Genomic DNA, 23,330 nt, shown 5'->3' with positions numbered 1-23,330 from the left:
CAGCACATCCTTTTTTTTGTGGTTCACTAATTTGCCAATTATCTTGTCAAAGCCTGTTCAACTAAAATTATTACATCAAACAAGCTTCTAATGAAAAAAAAAATCTTATTTAGGGAACAGAATACTGCACTCCACATCTTATGTAGCGATCTGGACCCAGAGGTATAAGGGTGCATAATATATTTTGAAGTATAAAAGCTTTCTTAGCATTCACAAGATATTGCAAACATTAGATTAAATACTAAAGTTAACAGCCGCATAAAATATACAATATATGATTAGATATTTGAATAAGGCCAAGTTTGACTGAAAGAATTAACTTACTTATTTAATGCTTCTGTTCCATAGAAGTAATATAATAAAAAGTAGTCAATATAATTTAATTTAGAATACTCTTTTATAAAGTAATGTGTAGTGTGTGCAACAACTTCTGCTTCACAAACACAAATTGGATTGTCTGTTGCTACAGCAATGCCTTCTCCTATGAGATGGCTAAGGTAACACTGTTTAAATTATTAGTTTAGTAGAACTTAAAAGTAAGTGTGAGCAGCTGTTAGGCTATATGGAGAAAAAGGAATACCACTTGCAGCTTGACTTGGCTGGCAGTATCACCGGGATTCAGAAATATGCCCAAAGCAGCCACAAAACAGCTAATGCAATTATGTTGAGCAGCACAGTGCAGCTCTAAGCCAATTATTAATTTAATAAGAGGCATTTAGGTGCCATGATAATTATCCAATTAAGGAAACCACTCACTTGAATTGCACTGCCGCTGAAAAGAGGAGTGTACCGTAGCTGCAGTTATACAATTCGCAAACAGAAGTTGTATACACATGCACTGAGTACGCGCATCCACACTTGCAGTGTGAATGCTTTCAGAAATGCTGAGAGCCATCATATGTATCTCCCAGCAAAGTCATTACCAGTTTTTTTCATAAGAATTAGAAGGAAATTGGATTGTTATAAAGGGAAGTAAAAGTAGAGAAATATACAAAAGGACACAGGGAAGGAAAGGCTGGGAGAGAAAGGGTATGTTTTTTGTTGGGGGGGTTCCCTTTTTTACTTTGTTTATTAAGGTTAGAAGGGGGAGGTTGTGATGGGAAGACAGGGGAACAATAGAGGGTACAGGGGTAGAAGTAGGGTCACAGCAGAATCAACACAAAGATCAACCAGGAAGATACTGACACAAATAGGGGGACACAAGGGCCAGGTACATGAAGACAGAGGGAGGACAAATGGACTACAAGCAGGGGAGGGAGACAAAGGACAAGGAAGGGAATACCATGATAGGGGAAAAAGAGGGGTGAGGGCTCCATTTCATCCTGCCATGGGTAGGCCTAGACAAAAGTCAGTTCCCTCCAACTTCTACCAGGTGATATACTGGGACCTACTAGCAGTGTCATCAGAAGGTATGACAAGAAATCCTGCCTGGTAACATACTTGGACCAATAGGCAGTATGACCAGGATGTGCAGCAACACCTCCCCCATCTGAGGATCTACCACTAAAAGACAACAAGGAACCTACCAGGTCACCTCCCTGACTGGCTAACCCATGTCACCATGCAGACAGGCAGGCCTGATGGCAGATGGAGACACATCATGAGAAACCAGGGTAAGAAAATGGTGCATGGACTGCTGTCCCACCACAGACACAGCTGTGACTGACACTGCAAAAAAAAAAAAAAAAACAGTAACACTAGAAAGACATAAAACTGCAAATTTCAAATACAATAAAAATAAGGGAAATTGAAAGAGCAAGAGAGAGACAGAGAAAAAAAAGACATGACAAAAACAGAAATAGAGAGAAAAAAAAACATATGAGTATTATGTACGTGTCTGACTGGGTCTACGACTAATGACCGAAATGACGATTCCCCGACAGGATATTCACCGACGCGAGATGACCGACAGGTAAGTTTACCGACAGGGTTATTTGCCGACAGCGGAAAGACCGACAAGGGAATGTGCGATCGCGACCCGGTAAGTGTGCGATGGTGACGGAGTTAGGAGCGGTCAGGTAAGTGCTCGAGATTGTGGGATGTCGGGTTAGGCTGTGGGAAAGGTGAGTGTGTGTTTGTGTCGGAGGTATGGTTCGGGTAAGGTAAGTGTGTGTTAGTGAGGGACTGTAGTTTAGGGACGGGTTAAGTGAGTTAGGGTTAGGGTGCAGGTAGGTGATGTGTGCGTTAGTGTCGGAGCTTGGGCTAGGGGTGGGTTAAGTGAGTTAGGTTAGGGTGCAGGTAGGTGATGTGCGTTAGTGTCGAGCTTGGGCTAGGGGTGGGTTAAGTGAGTTAGGGTTAGGGTGCAGGTAGGTGAAGTGTGCGATAGTGTCGGACCTTAGGGTTAGGGTTTGGGTCAGGGCTAGTGTGTATGCTATGTAGTGTAGTGTGTTGTTTACTTTCCGTGTGTCGATGTAATGATGTTCGGTGTTTTGCGTTGTCGGGTTTGTGTGATGTCGGTTATTTGGCGTCGGTGAGTTTTGTGTCGGGGAATCGTCGTGTCGGTGTTTAGTAGTAGACCCGTCTGACTATCAGGCTTACAGTTATTTACAGAAGGACAAAATATTTGCCAGGTATGCAATGACAGCCTTCAGCAAGATCAAAGTGTGATAAGTATGTTATTCAGGAAACAGTCACTCAGAATTGGATTATTAGCTTAACTACCACTCTACCAGCCATGAAACTGCATTATAAATACAGCCATGGTCATTGCTGTGGCGTCTTTTCAAGCTTGCTAGTTGTTGCTGAAGCACCTACCAAGGGGAGAAAACGCGGAGAGAAGAAAAGGAGACACTTTTGTGATTTTAAGCATTTTCTTCTGATTTTTTGTTGTTTTACTGCTTTGTCGCCTACTTTTTGGCATTTCCGGCTTGCTAAAGTTTATATCTGTAACAGTAACAGTACTTGGAACACATCTAGAGCCTGTTTACTGCATTTCCTCTGTTGCACTTAATTTAAAATTGTTTTTTTTCTCTAAAAACTGCATTTTACCTGATTTTGGCCTAGCACTCAAGTGTGGGGTCACTTATTGCACTGTTGTGATTATTTTGCTGCTTGTGTATCTCTTCTACCTTTAAACTACAACAAAAAGAAAAAAAAAAATCTTGCTTTTTTCCCACTTTCTGAAAGTTAAGAAAGTTCAGTTACAGATTTGCTGTTCTGAACTGCTTGGAAGTTTCTAGAAGGCCAGTGCTTGCTTGGGCTAAAGGGAAGTTTCTGTGTTCACCAGTGGGAGTGGTTAACACTGAACAGCCTGCCTGTCCCTGGAGGAGTGGTTACTACCTAGAAGCTGTAGTTTTATTGGCCATTTGGGTCAATTCTAAACTCCTTGATCTCTCTCTCTTAAAACCAGGCTGCCTCGTGGTTTTGGCGTCTTTTCAGGCTTGCTAGTTGTTGCTGAAGCACCTACCAAGGGGAGAAAATGCTGAGAGAAGAAAAGGAGCCACTTTTGTGATTTTAAGCATTTTCTTTTGATTTTTTGTTAAGTTTTACTGCTTTGCCGCCTACCTTTTGGCATTTTCCAGCTTGCTAAAGTTTATATCTGTAACAGTAACAGTACTTGGAACACATCTACAGCCTGTTTACTGCATTTCCTGTGTTGCAATTAATTTAAAATTGTTTTTTTCTCTAAAAACTGCATTTTACCAGATTTTTGCCTAGCACTCAAGTGTGGGGTCACTTATTGCACTGTTGTGATTATTTTGCTGCTTGTGTATCTCTGCTACCTTTAAACTACAACAAAAAGAAAAAAAAAATCTTGCTTTTTTCCCCACTTTCTGAAAGTTAAGAAAGTTCAGTTACAGATTTGCTGTTCTGAACTGCTTGGAAGTTTCTAGAAGGTCAGTGCTTGCTTGGGCTAAAGGGAAGTCTCTGTGTTCACCAGTGGGAGTGGTTAACACTGAACAGCCTGCCTGTCCCTGGAGGAGTGGTTACTACCTAGAAGCTGTAGTTTTATTGGCCATTTTGGGTCAATTCTATATTCCTTGATCTCTCTCTCTCTTAAAACCCTAGAACTCTCTTTTTGCGCGGTTTGGCGCACTGAGCAGCGTCGGGCAGCGCCGCCTAAACAGGTTTAAACTATTCCAGGCTCCACAAAGTCTGCTCTTCACTTTTTCCCTTAGAACTGTTCAAACTCTCAAAGTAATCACTCTATTCTCTTTCTAAAGCCCTGCACTTGCTCAGCTCTTATAAGGAAACACTAACTAACTAAAGCACTACACCCTCCTTGACTTCTCATAAATATTAGACTCCCGATTGGTCCTTCCTGATCAAGTGAAAAGTCAGTTCCCTTCCCTAATCTGATCAGTAAAAAAACAGTTCCCTATACTAATCTGGTATGTCCAAGGGTCAGTTTCAAGGTTACTCTCCAGTCCAGCTGGTGAATCTGGGAATTTTGAGGCAATGTTACAATTGCCTTATGTACACAGACAACCCTCTCCTCCTTCCAACAAACTAATACATGTGAGAGATGCAGTTACACAGCCAAACTGGAGGCAGAGCTCTCTCAACCCAAGACTGGCACAGTCAGTCAGGAGGAAAAGGTAACCACCCACACCACAAATCCAGTCTCAAACAGACCTATTGCATCTGCATACCCAACACATAAATACACAAAAACATACTCGGAGGCTCTAAATAAAAATCTGCCTAAACAGCAAAGACCTCCTAAGCAGATATCCAAGCAACAGCCACCCCTCAATAATAACCACAAATCACATATCTCACAAAATCAGTGTGCCTCAAAGTCACAGCCCTTAAGGCCAAACAACACACCAAATACACTTGTTATAGGGGACTCTATTGTCCGGCACACTGACGTCCCGCTCACCAGACTGAACAAGGAGAAGGTCACTGTAAGCTGACTGTCGGGTGCCAGGATCCGCCACATAATGCAAGCACTCAGGTCACTTCAAAGCAAGTACAAGTATGACTCTGTCATTGTCCATGCTGGTGTGAATGACCTGAGACGTACCTCCCTGGACTACATGAAAAGAGACAGAGGAGCTCTCTGACCATGTAGCCCAAGCTGGTATGACCCTGACCTTGAGTAGCATCTTGCCCTCACCAAGAATGATGCCACAGTATAAAGACAAAATGATCAGTTTCAACAATTGGCTAAAGTATTGGTGTCATTCAAAGGGGATCCAGTGTCTGTCAGCCTGGGATGACATGCTCGACAAGCCACGTTGCTTCGCTAGGGACGGCTTGCACCTGTCACCCTTAGGATTTCGTACACTGGCCAAGGCTCTTGCCACCACCATAGTGCCTTTTTTAGGCAAGGCTCAAAGGACAAACCCAACTCCATAGACAACCCAAAGATAAAAAAACTAAAGGTGATGCTACTCAATGCCAGAAGTCTAAACCTCAAGATGCACGCACTCGAGACTCTCCTCAGTATAGAGAAAATCGATGTCTGTGCAGTAACAGAAACCTGGTTCAAGGCTCCTGAGAACACCCCAGCACTACCAGGTTATAACTCATACCATGCGTTTTGGCCCCAAAACTCAGACCAAAGCACAAAAGGAGGGGGAGTATCTATATTCATCAAAGATACCTACACCTCCAGGTTAGTGGCACTGCACAAAGCATTGGAAACCATCCATGTGCAACTAACAGCGGGAAAAACTGCCTTTCAGTTTGTAGCCTGCTACAGAACACCCTCCCTATTACAGGAACCCCACTTGGCATTCCTGAGAACACTGGAGAATATGAAGGTCTCTCCAAACACTATGTTACTGGGTGACTTCAACTACCCAAACATTGACTGGGAAAACTACTCAAGCCCAAACACCCTCGCCCAAATGTTCCTTGAATTTATAAACTCTAACGCAATGGAACAACTGGTCACCACTCCCACAAGAGGGAACAACATATTGGACCTGGTCATCACCAGCATGGGGACTCTATGTTCCACACCAGAGGTAAACCCCTCATTGGTAAAATCAGAGCATAAACAAATTAACCTTGACATCCATATCCCGTCCCCACCCCCAGCCAAGGAAATCACTGTAAAGAATTTCTCAAAAGCCAACTTTGTACTTCTCAAGACTGAGGTGGAATCCTTCAAAGTCCCTGGGCCAGGGGATAATACAGCCCAATCCGCAGAATCCTTTACAAATGCATTCTATGAGCACCTGCAGGAATGCATGGATCGTGCTATCCCAAATAAAACCAAGACTCACTCCTCCAAAAACAGGAGACCGGTCTGGTGGACCCCGGCCATAAATAAGCTATACAACAGAAGGAGGAAGCTACTACATGACAGAGCAAAATCCCAAAAAGGGAAGGCATCTCTGATCAGTATTAGCAAGAAACTTCGATCCCTCATAAAATCATCAAATGCCAGTTTCGAAAGAAAACTTGCCCTACACACTAAAGACAATCACAAGGTTTTCTTTAGTTATGTCAGGAACATGGGTGGAAACTCCCAGATATGCTCTGAATTGTTGCATAACGGTACAAAATATACCGAACCTGCAGACATAGCCAACATCCTGGCAGACAGATTCAGTGCAAACTTCTCCCCCCCTTCCCCCCAAAGGAGCAAATGCCTATCCCAACTGAATGTAACCTCCCTGACATCACAGATGCACAGGTGAAAGCTGCCCTCTCCAAAGCAAAAAACACAGCATCTATGGGACCGGACGGTGTCCCAGGCTGTGTCTTACAAGAAGAACTGAACCCTCACATTAAGTCACTGTTCAAACTTAGCCTTACTACAGGATATGTACCCAAAGGATGGCTTACAGCTACAGTGGTCCCACTCCACAAAGGTGGTGCCATAACGGACCCCGGAAACTATCGCCCCATAAGCCTGACTAGTCTGGTCTGTAAAGCTATGGAGCGTATTATCATGGAACTCATAAACAACACAGACATATATATATATATATATATATATATATATATATATATATATATATATATATATATATATATATATATATATATATATATATATATATACACACACACATACACATATTTATATATATATATATATATATATATATATATATATATATATGTGTGTGTGTGTGTGTGCATATATGTGCAGGAGCACACACACACACACACACACACACACACACACACACACACACACACACACACACACACAATGAGGCAGTATGGGGAGAGGCATATGTTAATTAGCCATGCCATGTGCTCTCTCCCAGAACTGCTTGCAGCAGCTAAGCAGCCGAGAGATTCAAAAAAATTGCTCAGATGCATATTAGGGTATCTGTGCATGAGTGCATGCAAAGACTGCATGTGTGAATATGTGTCTTCCTGTGAGGTAATGGCAAGGGAAGTAGCAAGGGGGTTAAGTTAGGTAGATGTATGTGTGAGCTTGTATGTTTGCATAAGTGAATAGATGAGTACATCTGGATGTGAGATTGAGTGTGGAGGGGGCTGTTGTGTGTATGTGTATGTGTAATGAATGTATGGGTGAGTGTGTGTATGTATGTATGTATGTATGTATCTGGGCTGGGGTGGTTGTCATACTCCCACACACCTGTAGACTAATGAGCAGAGCCTGCAATGATGTGTGGAGGGCCTCTAGCTACAAGGGATACCTCTGTAAACTTGTGTCTGACTGGCACTTAAAAAGAACAGACACTGGGGGATAGGGAACTACTATCCACTAGGGATAAATCTTACACTAAGTAACTCAACAGCACTCAGGGTCAGAAGGAACACTAGACAACAGGGATTACTCTGCATAGCATGCCGGTAAAGCACTTAAACAGAACATGGGCCAAGTGAAAAACTGGACACCATGATATTCCATACAGTATGCCTTAAAGGTATGTATTTAAAAAAATAAAACAAAATGTAGTGTAGGGAACGACTAGACATCAAGGATAAGTAGCATTCCTTAAAATGCACTAAAGGAGATTACTCCAACCTTGTACCATCTTACGACCCAAAGTGGATATTAGTCCTCTGTACCCCATTAGGCACCATTTTTTTAATATATATTGTGGATCTTGAGTAATATGCAATGCCTAAAATAATTCATGACTTATGAGGGAGACTGACAGGTTACATTAAGCATCCCTCTCAACGAGGCATCAGACAAAAAAACAATATTAAAAATGGGATAAAATCATGGAGGGATTTTGAGTGTTCCTCCTGCAAACTTAGAAATCTGCTAGAATCACATTTTTTGCACTAGCATGCATTTACTGAAGGATATGAGGTTTGAAACTTGAATGTTTGGCATTAAGGACTAACAGCAGTCATCCACGAATTAAAATGGAATGGAAAAAAGCAGACATTGTGGACATTCTAACAAGAGGGACAGGCAACGGATATGTGTTGTGTGTCGTGTTTGTGTTTTACTGTGCATTTGTATGTGGAAGAGTGACTAAAAGTGGATGCCTGTTATAAAATGATGCGGCTTAATACCACAGGAATTGCTGATATGCACTCTTGGTAGTTAACATCAATACAAAGAACACTAGTCAATAATCGGGGCCATTCCTCAATGCAGCTAATGTGTCTCTGATTCAGAAATCTCTGCACCATGGAACCAGGACTAAAGGATGAAGACTGTGACTCACAGCTTCTACCTTCTGTGTTAAACTGGTCCATTACTACGGAATAATCCACAGATGCTACTACTGCACCAAAAACTGAGGAAATGAAACATTGAATTTTATATAAAGTAGGCGAAGTTTACTTAAAAAAAAAAAAAAAAAAAACTTAACTAGTCTTTCTGGGAGTGTTGAAAATACTGAACTACTGTAGACCGATAAACAATTAAGCTCATATTATCCTCGTGTTATAACTCATGATTGCTCAGTTCTGGTGAAAGCACTCAGCAAAGACAAGGCTACATACTCCTGCATCTACACAAAGAATACAATTTACTCTGCATTTTTAAATGTTTATTTAATTAACTGCGTTAACTAGGAAGGCCTGCTAACACAGCGTTTACCCAAGGCAGCCAAATAAGTACAAAAATACATTCTAAGTGCATGACAGAGGAAACATACGGGATTCAAACCTGTGTGTCAAGCACTGTAGACACAAGTACCTTAATCTCTGTGTTACACTATATGCTTACAATGTCATAATTTAGGCAATGTACCAGAGGTCAACTGCTATCAGAAGAATAACATTAAAATGAAGGCTTCCAATAAATTTGCTTTATCTCCTGGACAGCAAGCCTTCCAGGGAGGATAAAAATCATATAAAATAAAAAGGAAACTCTCATTCATTCATACATACAGACACACAAACATACAAATATATATATATATATATATATATATATATATATATATATATATATATATATATATATATATATATATATATATACACACACACACATATATTATACACACACACACACACACACACACACACATATATATATATATATATATATATATATATATAAATGTTCAGTATATAGATATATATATATATATATATATATATATATATATATATATATATATATATATATATATATATATATATATATATATATATGTATATGTATGGGAGCGCTACAGAATCCTGAAAGCCCAAAATCCTGAAGACCAAAATCCTAAAAGTTCAAAATACTGAAAACACACAGGAAACCAACACTCACTATATTCCAGCTCAAGTACATACAGAAACAACTAAAACACAAACTATATTACTGTTCTCCAAGTATAAGCAGGGCCCCCTACTTACACCCTGTTACTTAAATATATTAACTCCAAGATTGTACTTAGTGTAGTTAAGTGCAATTTCGGAGATTATATATTTAAGTAGCAGGGGGTGTGGGGGGTGCAGGGGGGGGGTTGCCCTTCTGCATATAGTTGAAGGGTAATATGTTTCTGTATGTATTATAGTAAGTGTTGGTATCCTGTGTGTTTTCAGGATTTTGAGTTTTCAGTATTTTTTCAGAATTTTGGTCTTCAGGATTTTGGGCTTTCAGGATTCTGTAGTGCTCCCATATATATACACACACTAGAATCAACTAATAAAACAATAATAACCCAACCAACAATAACAAAGAAAACTATCAATTAGTTAGCCACCATAACAGTTAACCAATTGAAACATCTTATTATATTCCTGGGTCAATTATAAGAGAATAAAATATTATACTTAAAAATAAATAAATATTTGTTTTAATTGTATCACTTAATGGAAACTCCTACTAGATCTAAAATCCAGTTGCACTATTTCTAAAACAGATACTTGTAAGCCACCGAGATGGCTGTCATGAAGTATTGCTATCCCAAATATGTCCCTTCAGCATTTCATTAAATGGTCTCTTTCTTTCTCCAGTGTAAGATGACCACTGGAACAATGCATGCAATAAAGCAACCTTCAGTACTGCAGTTGTCAGTACCAGCTGTCGCATGTCTTGGGTACCAAAGGAGACACTTAGGCACTGTCATGGGTTCAAGTTGTTTATTGTACATAAACACATCAGGAGCTGTAACCAGTACTTAAGCTAACTGACTGACTCATTACTTCATACAATCTCGCATGTTCATCTCCATGTATGCCTGCATTCACTCTGACTGACTATACAAAATGGCACTGATCTTGCACGTGATCAGTAACTTATATGCATGTGCTACCTAGCTACAGTGGCTGACTAGGTACAATACACAAATGATCTACATCCTCCCGCTTAGATTTGTTCGACATACAATAGGATGACAAGACATTTTTTACAAGCTAGATATCACATCAACATTTAACAACAAATTAATTCAAGTCCAAATTGCTGTGTATTTCTGATTGGGTCTGGAAATTCTAGCCGATCTGGTCACATAAAAACTGACTGGGTTTAGCAGCAGGGGCAGTCTCTGAGGATTCTTTTACAATTGGAACTTCGGGGATTACATCAGGATTACTTGAAGAAAGTACACTGTCCTCTGGAATTCAAACAAGTGTAGAGTCACTCTGAAAAATAGTCTCTGGCACAGGAAATCTGCTGTGTCACTGGTTTGGAGACTGGTAGTATGCGTCTTCGATTCCTCCTAAAATCCATTCCTTCAGATTGTACAATGTAGGATTTCGGTTCTTCACAAATGTTTTTGATGATTCTTACTCGGTCATATCCTTTAGATGTTTGTATTCTCACAATCTCTCCTTGTCTTAATGGTCTGAGTGGTTTGCTGGATATATTGTAGTACGTTTGTGACTGACGTTTTCTGAAAAGTCAAGCCTTGACCACTCTGTTGTTCTTTGCATTTGGTATCAATAATTGTTTACTGATCGAAAAGAGTTGTTTTAGTCTGTCTGGACATCACTCTCTGAGCAGGTCAATCAAGCAAGTTGTCTCGAGGAATGTTTCTGAGATTAATTGGTTAAGAAAAACATTGGTACCATCTTTCTTGGATTTCTCCAAATATATTGCACTTTAAGCCGCACGCTCAGCTAATCCATTGGACAGTGGAAACTCAGGACTACTAGCAACACGGACAAAGTTCCAAGACTCAACAAAATTCTTGAACTGCTGACTTGCAGACTGTGCACCATTGTCAGATATGACTTTGTGCGGACTACCCTGAACAGAAAATGTCTCTTCAACTTTGTAATGAGAGTGCTGGATGTTACGTTAGGAAGAAGGTCCATTTCAAACCAATTTGAATAAGAGTCTACTAACACTAAGTAATGTTGACCATTTCATTTGAAAATATCAGTAGCAACTGTCAACCATGGTAATTCAGGAATCTGGTTTAACTGAAGTGGTTCTTTTTGTTGGTGTGATTTAATACTATTGCAAACTGAACATACTAGAGTTTCTTTTTATATATCTTTTAACATAGAAGGCCAAAATACTATGCCTTTTGCCCTTCTTTTGGTAGAATCAGTACCCAGGTGACCACAATGCAAAATTTTGATATATTCCTGTTGTAATGCTGTAGGAATTACCACTTTAGGACCTTTCATGATGATTCCATCTTCTATCATGAGCTCGTCTCTATAAGGAAAATACGGGTCTATATTGCAACATCGAACGCTTAAAACAGCGAACGATGGCACACTGACACATTTTCAGCGAAAGCTGAAAATGTCGAATCCACAGAACAGCGATTTCTGTCCTAGGGAAAGAAATTGCTGTTCCAACCCCTGCAAAAAAAAAAACATTACACACTTCCAAACACATACACACATACCCAATCCTAATTATATCCCCCCAAAAACCAGTAAACAACTAAATACACATATGCACATAACCCATCCATACATTTAACGAAAAAAAACAGTAAACACTTTAAACCATATGCACTTACCTTAACCCGCACTCTAACCCTAAGGTCAGTAACTCTCGCACATTTACATAAACAGCTCCAAACACAAACACACTTACCTTAACCCTAATTCTACCCTCCCAAAACAAAAGTAAACAACTGAAAACACATACACACGTAATTCAACCATACATCTAACACAAAATATAAAACAGTAAACGCTTTCATACATATGCACTTACCTTAACCTGCACCCTAACCCTAAGGTCAGTAACTGTTGCACCCTCGGGAGCTATACCGGACAAGGGACCACACTACACTTCAGAACACAGCAAAACAACAAAGTGGTCAAGCGACTTCTTTCCCAGGGAAAGAATTCACTGAACAGCTGCTTTGCTGTTTTGTTTGTTCGCTCTACATGTGTCAACGAAAACGCATCCGACATAATGCGTTTTTGTTGTACTCATAGGAATCCGAAAATACTTCTGTATGTCAAGTGGTAAACTTGTTTCTCTTGCTGGCCATCCTTGACTGATAACGTTTTTTAGCTTCTAGAGAATTGGGTTTGAACCTGTATGATTTCTGAGTTCATCAAGGTGTAATGAGGAAAACTTTCTGACTTCCATGACTTCAAAGCCTGCTTTCTCATTGTCATGCTGTACTGTTGTTTGTCTGGGTGCTTTGACAAAGCATCAGTAAGGTACAGAAATTTGCCTTTTGCATAGACAATATTGAAATTGTGTTTTCGCAATTTTAACATCATGCGTTGCAAGCATACTGGGGCTGTATGTATTGGCTTTTTCAGAAATGTCACTAGAGGTTGGTGATCAGTCTCTATTTGGATAGGTTTGCCATAAATATAATCACTGAACTTCAAACATGCGACCACTACTGCCAAAAGCTCTTTTTCAATTTGTACATACTGCATCTCAGTTTTGGTTATAGTTCTAGATGTATAGGCTACTGGTATGCTTTCTTGAAGACATGCTGCACCAAGACCATACTTTGAAGGCTCACACAAAAGAGTTACAGGTTTGTGAACATCTTAATATCTCATTGTGGGTGGACTGGCAATTTTCTGTTTCAGAATGTCAAATGTTTTTGGTGTTGTCCCAGCCAGGACCAGTTTACATTTTTGCATGTCAACTCATGTAATGGTGCTGAAAGCTCACTTAGGTCTTGGAGTAGCTTTCCTAAATAGTTGATCATACCAAGAAAATGTTGTAAAGATGTGACGTTTTCTGGAACTGGTATCTCAAGAATTGCAGCTTGCTTAGATGGATCTGGCTGTAAGCCAGAACTGGTAAACAGATGTCCCATGTAAGTAACCTCTTTCAGTTTGAATTTGCAATTCTGAGGATTCAGTTTAAGATTTACTTCACGGACACAGTCTAGAACTTTCCTGAAGTTTCTATTATGTTCGACTTCACCGTTGCCCCTATAATAATGTCATCTACTATAATAGCATGTGTATAACCAGAAAAAGGTGTTCCATCACATGTTGAAATACTTCATTGGCAGAATTTATCTCAAATGGCATTCTCAAAAATCTGTATCTACCAAATGCTGTACTGGAAATGGTTAACAATGAAGATTTGTGATCCAGCAAAATTTGCCAAAATGAACTTTTTCCATCTAAGACTGAAAAAACTGTGGCATTTAGCATCATAGCAGCTAATTCTTGTACTGTGCGCAACAGATGATGAGGATTTTTAAGTGTTTGTTTCAATCTCTTGGATCAAGACATATTCAAATATCATCTGAGCTTTTCTTACGGGCTACGACCATGGAAAATACCCATTCAGTCGGTTCTTTTACTGGAGTAATGACACCCAAATTCACCATTTTGTCAAGTTCTACTTTTACTTTGCTCCACGTTGCTACTGGAACCTTCCTTGCTGGCCTGACAGCTGTGCTTACTTCATGGTTTAACTTCATGGAATATGTGACTGGAAGTTTACCAAGCTCGTCTGTGAAAATATCAGCATATTCACTAAAAATATTCTGTGTAAAACTATCGTTGTTGTTGTTCATACTTATATGGTGGACCTCTTTATTAAATGAAATCAGTCCCATTCTCAAACTGTCTTTGAGGCCTAACAATGACTGCATGTGTCTTTTGACTATGTAAAACTGCAAGTCATAGCTATTTCCAGCAAAATGGCATGTGAGAACTACAGCGCCATCCATCTGAATCTCTTCACCACCATAAACAAAAAGAAGTTATGTACCTACCACAATGTTCCATGTTAGTTGTCTTCATCTCGCCTTCTTTCTTGCTGGTTGGCCATCTTCTATAGCTCGAGAGCTGTTTACTGGCTTGAGGCTAGCCCTTATCCCATGATGCCTAGCGATAGCTATCCAGATCTCGTTTGAAATAGCTATCCCCAGACATAGCCAGAGAATAAACCTGTCCAAACAAATAGGTTGAGAATACCTGTCATACTCTCTAAGTCAGTAGAGGAAACAAACCAGAGAACACTCAGCCAGTGAAACCAGAATTCCTCTTGGTCCAATAGGACATGGGGACGGAGGGTGAAGAAGAAGCGAGATGAAGACAACTAACATGGAACATTATGGTAGGTACATAACTTCTTTATGTTAAGTTGTCTATCTCGCCTTCATTCTTGCTGGTTGGGACAGCGTCCCTAGCACCTACAATCCTGGGTGGCTCATTGGAACAGACTCTTCAGAACAGTGGAACCAAAGTCAGCTCTGCTCCTGGAGACTATATCTAGCTTGTAATGAGAAATTAAGGTATGAGGATTTGCCCACGTAGCAGCTGCACAGATAGAATCCATGGGCAACCTAGATTGGAAGGCTACAGAGGTGGCCAAGGCCCTAATAGAATGACCTTTCGGTTTAATAGGTAACTCTTTGTTCCTTAATTGATAGATGAAGGTAATAGTGTGAGACAACCACCTGGATAAGGTCACCTTGGAAACTTGGAGACCTTGTTTACCTAGAGCATAGGAAAGGAATAGTTGGTCAGATTTCCTTATTTCCTTAGTCCTGTGCAGATAAAAACGCAATTGTCTATGAACGTCCAATTGGTGTAATTTGTACTCTGCCTTGTTGGTGTGGTTAGGGAAAAATGCAGGAAGGTCTATTGATTGGTTTAAATTATTTTCTGAGCAGACTTTCAAAAGAAATGAAGGATTAGTCCTCAGAGCAACCCTGTCTTTATGAAAAACCAAGTATGGAGGACGAACACATAGTGCCTGAAGTTCAGAGACGCATCTGGCTGAAGTAATAGCTACCGGAAAGAGTGTCTTCCAAGACAGAAACTTAATGGAGCAGGACACTGCTGGTTCAAAGGGGGGCAGAGTTAAGGAAGTTAGTACCAAGTTAAGGTCCCAAGGAGGAGGGGGATCTCTCACTGGAGGCCTAAGGAGAGTAGTCCCTTTCAAAAAAGCTTTACAGAGCTTATGAGACATAATGTTTTAATTTGACAAACCAACATGAAAGTTAGAAATGGACGCTAATTGAACCCAGATTGTAGCAGAAGCGGACCCGGAATGAAAAAGTTGTGCTAGGAACTCCAGAATTTCGTGTACTGGGGCTGAAAAGGGATCTACGTTCCTAGCCTCTGCTCAACAGGAAAAACGTTTCCATTTACTAGCATAAGTTTTTCTGGTTGTGGACTTGTGAGAGGAGACAATAATCTCACGTACAGCCGGGGAAATGCTGGGAAGCCTGGCTATGGTTGGAAGTGGAGCAACCAAGCTGTGAGCTGGAGTGTTTGGAGGGATTGATGCAACCCGCCTGATTGATGAATCAGTAGGTCTGGAATCAGGGCAGATCGAGAAGGTAATGGTGCAGGAACAGGAACCATATCTGTCGAGGCCAGTAGGGGGCAATGAGGATCAATTTGCAACCCAAAGATATTGCTTTCTGTATGAGTTTTGGAATCAGGGAAATGGAGGAAAGGCATAAAGAAGTCCCTGAGGCCAATCGTGGACTAGAGCGTCTCTGGGTGAGTGACCTGGAAGCGGAAGAAGGGAGAAACAGCTGCTGCATTTGCAGTTGAAGGGGGTGGCAAAAAGATCGCAGCAGGGCTGTCCCCATTTGTGGAAAATAAGATCCGCAACTTCCTGATTCAGAGACCACTCGTGAGGCATGAGAATAGCTCTGCTGAGCCTGTCCGCTATGACGTTTGACCTCCCAGGGATGTGTGTCGCAATCAGAAAACGCTGGGAGGAAATTGCCCACTGCCACAGTCTGAGTGCTTCTCGGCACAGGGGGTAGGACCTGGTTCCGCCCTGCTTGTTGATGTACCACACCACTGACATGTTGTCTGTTTGAATTGCAATGGTCCCAGAAGGAAGAGATTCCTGAAGGGCTTGCAACGCTAGGAGCACGACTCTCATTTCTAGGACGTTTATGTGCAGATGGTACTCGTGAGGCTGCCAAGTGCCTTGGACTGTCCTGCCCTGATAATGACCCCCCCCACCCTATCAGGGAGGCGTCTGTGGTCACTGTGGCTACCGGAGGGGGCTGAATAAAGGGTCTGCCCTGAGTCACTAGTGGGGAGACCATCCACTAGGAAAGGTGCCTTTTGCATGCTTCCGTAATCATAATCATGTGGGATATGGGCAGCTGTTGGAAAGACTACTGTGTGAACAGAAGCCACTGAAGGATCCTCATGTGAAAGCGGGCCAGTGGGATTAAAAGAATGGCTGCTGCCATGGAACCCAGAGTTTGAAGGACGAACTTGACTTGGATTCTTTTGCTTTGCATAAGAATTTGTACCTGCTGACGAATTGTAGACACCCTGTCTAGCGGTAGTCTTGCGAACATGTTCCTTGTGTTTAAGTCTGCTCCTATGTAGGTGATCGACTGACAGGGCAACAAGGCAGATTTTTCAAAATTTATTGTAATGCCTAGCTGGGAGCAGATTGTGATTGTGTAGTCCCTGGCCTGCAGAAGTTGATGCCTGGTAGTAGCAGTGAGGAACCAGTCGTCTATGTATGGAAACACCTGGAATCCTTGACGTCTCAGGTGAGCCATGACCACTGCCATACATTTGGTGAACACCCTGGGGGCTGTGGTGAGACCAAAGGGCAGAGCTCTGAACTGGTAATGACTGGCTCCCAGCCGGAAGCGAAGAAATCTCCTGGAACGCCTGTCCATCTTGATATGGTAGTACGCGTCCTGAATATCTATCGAGCACATCCAATTGTCCTGACCCAGAAAGGGTAGAATGGACTGTAGCGTGACCATCCAAAACTTTGTTCTTTGTACAGACCTGATTAGCCTGCTGAGATCCAGAATTGGTCTCCAGTCCCCTGTCTTTTTTGGTACCAAAATGAATCTTGAGTAAGTTCTGGATCCATGCTGGTCTGCCGGGACTTCCTGGATGACTCTTTTTTTCTAGCAGTTTTGAAACTTCTATGACTGCTTGGTCCTTCAGATTGGGTGGAACATCTGGAAGGGGTTTCCTTGACTGCAAGGGGGGTTGACAGAAGGGAATTTTGTAACCTCGGATATAATGGACCGTACCCCATTTGTCTTGCATTAAATTTTGCAAGGCTTCTGGGTACAGTGAAAGTCTTCCCCCGACTGCCTCCAGCGGTGAGCAGCCGGGCAACCCTTCAGGGATGCTGAAAGGGCTTATCAGAGAAGGATTCTCTGTTGCCCTGGTTGTGCGGACCCCCTCTGCCACGAGGGCGGCATCTGTTGTTATTGTTTCCCCCTCTGCCCCTGGAGGAAAAATCGCTACGTGTGTCAGGCAAGTCTCCTTGGGATTTTCGGAACCACATTTTTCCACTCTTCTGACCTTTGGGATATGGTCTAAAAGGAGTGGAAAACCGGACTCCCACGGCAGAGAGAGTCTTGCCTTCTTGCTCACACCTAGTCAAAGTGTCTTTCACCTGTGGTCCAAAAAGAAAGGACCCATCAAAGGGGGTGTTGGTGAACGACGCTTGAAAGGTTCCACAAAATTTCACAGCTGCATCCATGCATGCCTCCTAAGGGCTACACCCGTACCTGTGGCTCTACTCGCACCATTGGCTGCATAAGAAATGAGCCTCATGGAGGAGTTGACTATAGAATTAAGAGTCGCCAGCTGGGAAGCTACTTTAGCTTGAGCCCCCTGAGCTGATGGATCTTGAAGGGTATCTCCTAGCTCTTTAAGGAGATCCCTCTGAAGCCGTGTAAAATGGCACAAGTAGTTCAGTGACCTCATAGAGAAGGTCGCTGAAGCAAACATTCACTTCCCATATCTGTCCATAGTCCTAGACTCCTTGTTAGGAGGATGGACAGACGAAGAGGTCTCCACTAACTCTTTTTTGGTGGCTGCTGCCACCACCATGGCATCAACAGGGACACCTTTGGTAAGGAACTGCTTATCATGGGGTGCTGAGATGAACTTGCCAGGTCTCCTCGGAGTTGGTTCCACTGTATCCAGAGCTGACCAAGCCTTTCGAGCCACCACTGCTATAAGTGGATCGAAAGGTGGAGAAACCCAGGAGGTGGAAGGTCGGGAACGGAACGCATCCAGAAATACAGACTCATCCTCGGTAGGGGCTAGGGGATTCCAGTTCCCCCTCTGCTTAAACATTTCTAGGATGTCCGAGAAGGAAACATCTTCAGAGGGGGATCTCGGGAACCCTTCCAAATCATCTAAGTCTGTATCAGAAGTGACAGACTCGGGGGAGTCAATGTGCTTCCTCTTGCACTTCTTCTTACTTGGGGGCTCCTCTGAATGATAAGGGGAGGCCTCGGAAGAAGAGGAAATACCCAATGGGGTGTCCTGGAGTGCCGGTTCCCTACGCTTGGGGTCTGGAGGAGGAGCAGAGGTTGGCATAGGCACTACAGAGGATGGAGCCGGTGGGGCCCACAGTGGAGCTGACTCAGTGGCCAGCACACTCCTCATGACCTCAAAGGCGTCCCTGCCACAATGCAGAGAAAGCTCCGGTTCCGAAGAAATCGGAATCTTTCTCCGCACCGAGGGAGACGGCTCCGAGGCTGATGGAGCCAAGCTCACCTGCGCCGAAGCTCCGAGAGGGAGAACAGGGTATGACAAGGGTCCTATGCCACTCGCCCCCTCAGAGCAGACGAGGCAGCCCCGGCGCCCAGATCCCTCGATGGATGGCACCATCGAGGGAATCGGAGCTGACGACGGAACCAAAGGAGATAGCGTTATTGGAGCCGACGGTTCCACTACTCGAACCCCAACGAACTCCGGCTCCGAACTCAATGGAGTTGGAGGAGGAACATCGATAGAAGTGGACGGAGCAGACACCTGTTGAGGAGGGCTGGACAACATCTTGGCAAGTGCCTGCGATTTCAGCAACCTACTGACCACTATCTCCACATCGTGATCCGACAGCCTGGAGGACCAAGAGGAGTGAGAAGATCGGTGACTGCGCTCGCTCTGAAGCAGGGGAGACAGTGGAGCTGAATTAACTGATTCCAAGAAAGGGGACCTTTGCCTCTTGTGGCTCCAAGACGGCTCCGAAGATCCTGATGGAGCCGATGGGGAGGGAGCCTCATCGGTACCAGCCGGAACCGAAGTAGAAGGCGTAATCTGAACCAAGGACGGCTCCGAACTTAGAGCCGACGGCTTGGAAGATTTAGGGGATTTCACAGGCTGAGTCTTGGCCGGTGAATCCTGGGGCTTTAAAAGACCCCTAAGATTAAGCTTATTTTTATGCTCCTGCAGAACTCTTGGGCTAAATGCATGGCAGATAGAACAAGAGTCCTGCAGGTGCACTGTGCCTAAACAATAGACGCAAGAAGTGTGCCCATCTGTCAGAGACATTTTCTGACAGCATGAGTCACACTTCTTGAATCCAAAAACTTTGGATTCTTTTGACATTCTGACCAAAAGAACACTAGAAATACCTACAACAAAAACTATCTAGCAAATACAGTCTACAAAAAAACACTATACTAGCAGACTAATACTAAGGGTTTTTTTTTTTTTTTTTTAGGAAAGCCTCTAACTTAAATGGCTAGCCTAAGAAAGAAAGGTAGAAGGAAAGCCTCTAACCTAAACGGCTAACCTGACAAGAAGAGGATAAGGGGGGGAGGGGGAGAACTCTCTAAGTTAAACGAGTTCTACAAGGAAGGGGAGGAAAGCTTTAATAAAACACTAGCTAACAGAGAAAAACAAGACTAAAAATTAACAATAAACCAGAAAAAAGGACTATTTCTAATGGTAAGAAAGTTGTATAAAAAAGTCAATCACTGTGAACATTCCAGAAACTTAGGATACTTCGAAAAGTTTTAGTTAATGTGAAAAAGTAGTGCATTGCGAACAAATGCTGTTGTTTTAGTCTTTTTGTACATTGTAAACACTTTGGAAATTATTTTGAACACTTCTGCAATTATTTTGAATACTTTTATAAGAATTTCACAATTTCTGTCATTTTGTTTATTTCGGTAATTACTTTGAATGTTTTCAATGCTTCACCACTTATTCGGCAACTGAAAAATCATTTAAATGAGTTTAAGTACCTTTGAATAACCGCTGACCTGTTTGCAAGTTGACTCCTGTATATTTCTCCACTTCTAACTGTGTGCCTCATGGTTTGTAAGTAGCTTCAACTTCTGATCCCATTCTGAGACCATGTTGCATGTCTCGTGTATCAAATGAGACACTGAGGCACTGTGAGGAGTTCAAGTTGTTTATTGTACATAAATGCATCAGGAGCTGTAACCGGAACATATACTTAAGCTAACTGACTGACTTATTACTTCAAACACACTTGCATGTGCATCTCCATTCATGCCTGCATTCACGCTGACTATACAAAATGGCACTGATCTTGCACGTGTTCAGTAACTTATATGCACGTGCTATCTAGCTACAGTGGCTATGTAAAATACACCCAAATGATCTACACTGGCCACACCAAACTTAACGCCACTGATTTTCTTAAACTCACTAACTGCAAAAGAACAATTTTATTGGAAGTCTTGGCTATTATTAATGTACAGTAGAGTTCAATATGTGTGCCCTGTAAAGACTTACTACATACTTTAATTAATGAATCCAAATTTCAAAAGAACTTTGTTAACCTTGTTTAGGAAGTGGGTATGAAATGTTGAAATAGTCTTCATAGAAATCTAGAAGTTTCACTGCTGCTTCCAAAGCAAAATCTGCTTGCTCTATCTTCTCGGGTACAGTATATACTGAGATCTATAATAAAGAAAAAGTATTGCATTAAGTCTAGAAATCATCCATCAGATTCTGTTTTACTAAAGACAAAGTACAGTTTTGTACCTACCATAAATGTAGATGTTCGAGTGCTAATACAGCTGCAGTCATAACAGACGGGTTCTCCTGCCGTTAGGCGGGTCCTCGGTCGGCCGAATTCCAAAGTCTAGGTCCAGCGTCGGTTGTCGTCGCTTCTTCCCTGACGTCAGTGCGACAGGGGTATAAAAGATCCAGCCGACGCCATTTTCTTCAGTTTTTTTTGCCTCAGATGTCAGGTGCCCCCAGAAGGAAGGCAATACATACATTTGTGTAATAAAGCAATGCCATATAATCAAAATACAATAGTGCAAGCAAATACATCATGAATGAATACCCCAATCAGGTTGTATGAGGAGGTGTTAGCCAATAGGCCTGTCCCAAGAGGGGAAGGAGGGAGGGAAACCTGGACTGCAGCTGTATTAGCACTCGAACATCTATATTTATGGTAGGTACAAAACTGTAATATGTTCATCGTGCATACAGCTGCAGTCATAACAGATGGGTAGAATCCCAAAGCTAAGAAAGGGGTGGTAGGCACTAGGTGGAACTAGGAGGAGCCAGAATGCCCTGCAAGACTGCAGTGGCAAAGCCCGCTCTAGATTTGGAGTATAATGGAAGGTGGTAGTGCTTGGAGAAGGTATGCACAGAACTCCAAGTGGCTGCTTCCAAAATATCTTTGGTAGGAACTCCTCTGAGAAAAGCTGCAGAGGTAGCCGTGGCCCTTGTGGAGTGAGATCTGATGCCTGTAGGCACAGATTTACCACGAGAAGAATAACAAAAGCGTATGCAGTGGGCTATCCATTTTGAGATAGTCTGTTTGGAAATTGGCTTCCCTTGAGCTCCTATAGCATAGGACACAAAGAGCTGTTCTGATTTTCTGAAAGGCTTTGTTCTGTCCAAATAGTAACGCAGTTGTCTGTGGATGTCCAAGGAATGTAGTAATCTCTCCCCTTTGTTTTGAGGATTAGGATAAAAGGTAGGTAAGTGTATAGCCTGATTCAAAGCTACCCTGGATACCACGTTTGGCATAAAGGACGGGTTGGTTCGTAAGGAAACTCTGTCCTGATGGAAGATGATAAAAGGCTGCACAGCCATGACAGCTTGTAGTTCCGATACCCTACGAGCTGAGGTAATAGCCAGAAGGAAAGCTGTTTTCCAGGACAAATATTGCAAATCTGTTGAGGCAGCTGGCTCAAAAGGAGGCAAGGTCAGCTTTTCTAGAATGAAATTGAGATCCCAAGCAGGTATTGGTTGTTTCCTTGGGGGTTTTAGATTCTTAGCCCCTCTGAGGAACTGTCTTAAGAGGGGGTGAGAGAATAAAGGTGGATCAGTGTTGTATTCTGCAGAAATGGCTGAGGCATGGATTTTGATGGAGGAGAATGAAAGTCCACTGCTTAGCAGCTCAGCTAGCTACTGTAATATTTGAGGTAAATTCAGTTTTCCAAGATCCTGACCCTTTTTCTCATTCCAGACACAAAACCGTTTCCATTTTGCGGAGTAAGCTTTTCTAGTAGACGGCCTTCTGGCCTCCAAAATGACATCCTGCACCTCCTTGGAGAGTAGGGTTTGTTGTGATGCTAAGGAATCTTCCATGCGGCTAGATTGAGTGTTTTTAGCTGACTGTGAAGAGTTTTGAAGCTGTGCTGAGTCAGAAGAAGAGGTATTAGAGGCAGGGTCCATGGTGGGGAATGCGTCAGGCTCCTCAGGAGTGGGTACCAGTGTTGTCTTGGCCAGTCTGGAGCAATGAGAATCATCTTGGGTCTGTCTGCTCTGGTTTTTAATAGAACTTTGGGCAGCAAAGGAAGAGGTGGGAAGGCATAAACTGTCACTGATGTCCAACTGAAAGAGAGCGTCCACTCTCCAGGCCTTTGGATGAAAAATCCTTGAGCAGAATTTTGTCAATTGGT

The 23,330-nt window shown here is 42.3% G+C and overlaps 1 protein-coding gene across 1 annotated transcript in view; it reads right to left on the bottom strand.

The window, feature by feature from the left end:
• ERAP1 (endoplasmic reticulum aminopeptidase 1) overlaps positions 1 to 23,330 on the bottom strand; it is a 1,476,217-nt gene that overhangs the window by 1,139,705 nt on the left and 313,182 nt on the right. The window contains exon 5 of the mRNA XM_044064113.1: positions 21,246 to 21,366. Coding sequence (XP_043920048.1) covers positions 21,246 to 21,366 — 121 coding nt within the window. The remainder of the gene's footprint in view (positions 1 to 21,245; positions 21,367 to 23,330) is intronic.

This window comes from Protopterus annectens, chromosome 2.part2, assembly GCF_019279795.1.
Source record: "Protopterus annectens isolate FY-2018-M chromosome 2.part2, PAN1.0, whole genome shotgun sequence".
Lineage (NCBI taxonomy): Eukaryota > Metazoa > Chordata > Ceratodontiformes > Protopteridae > Protopterus > Protopterus annectens.
The sequence above is the reverse complement of the archived record's forward strand: the minus strand, read 5'-3'. Positions and strand labels throughout refer to the sequence as shown.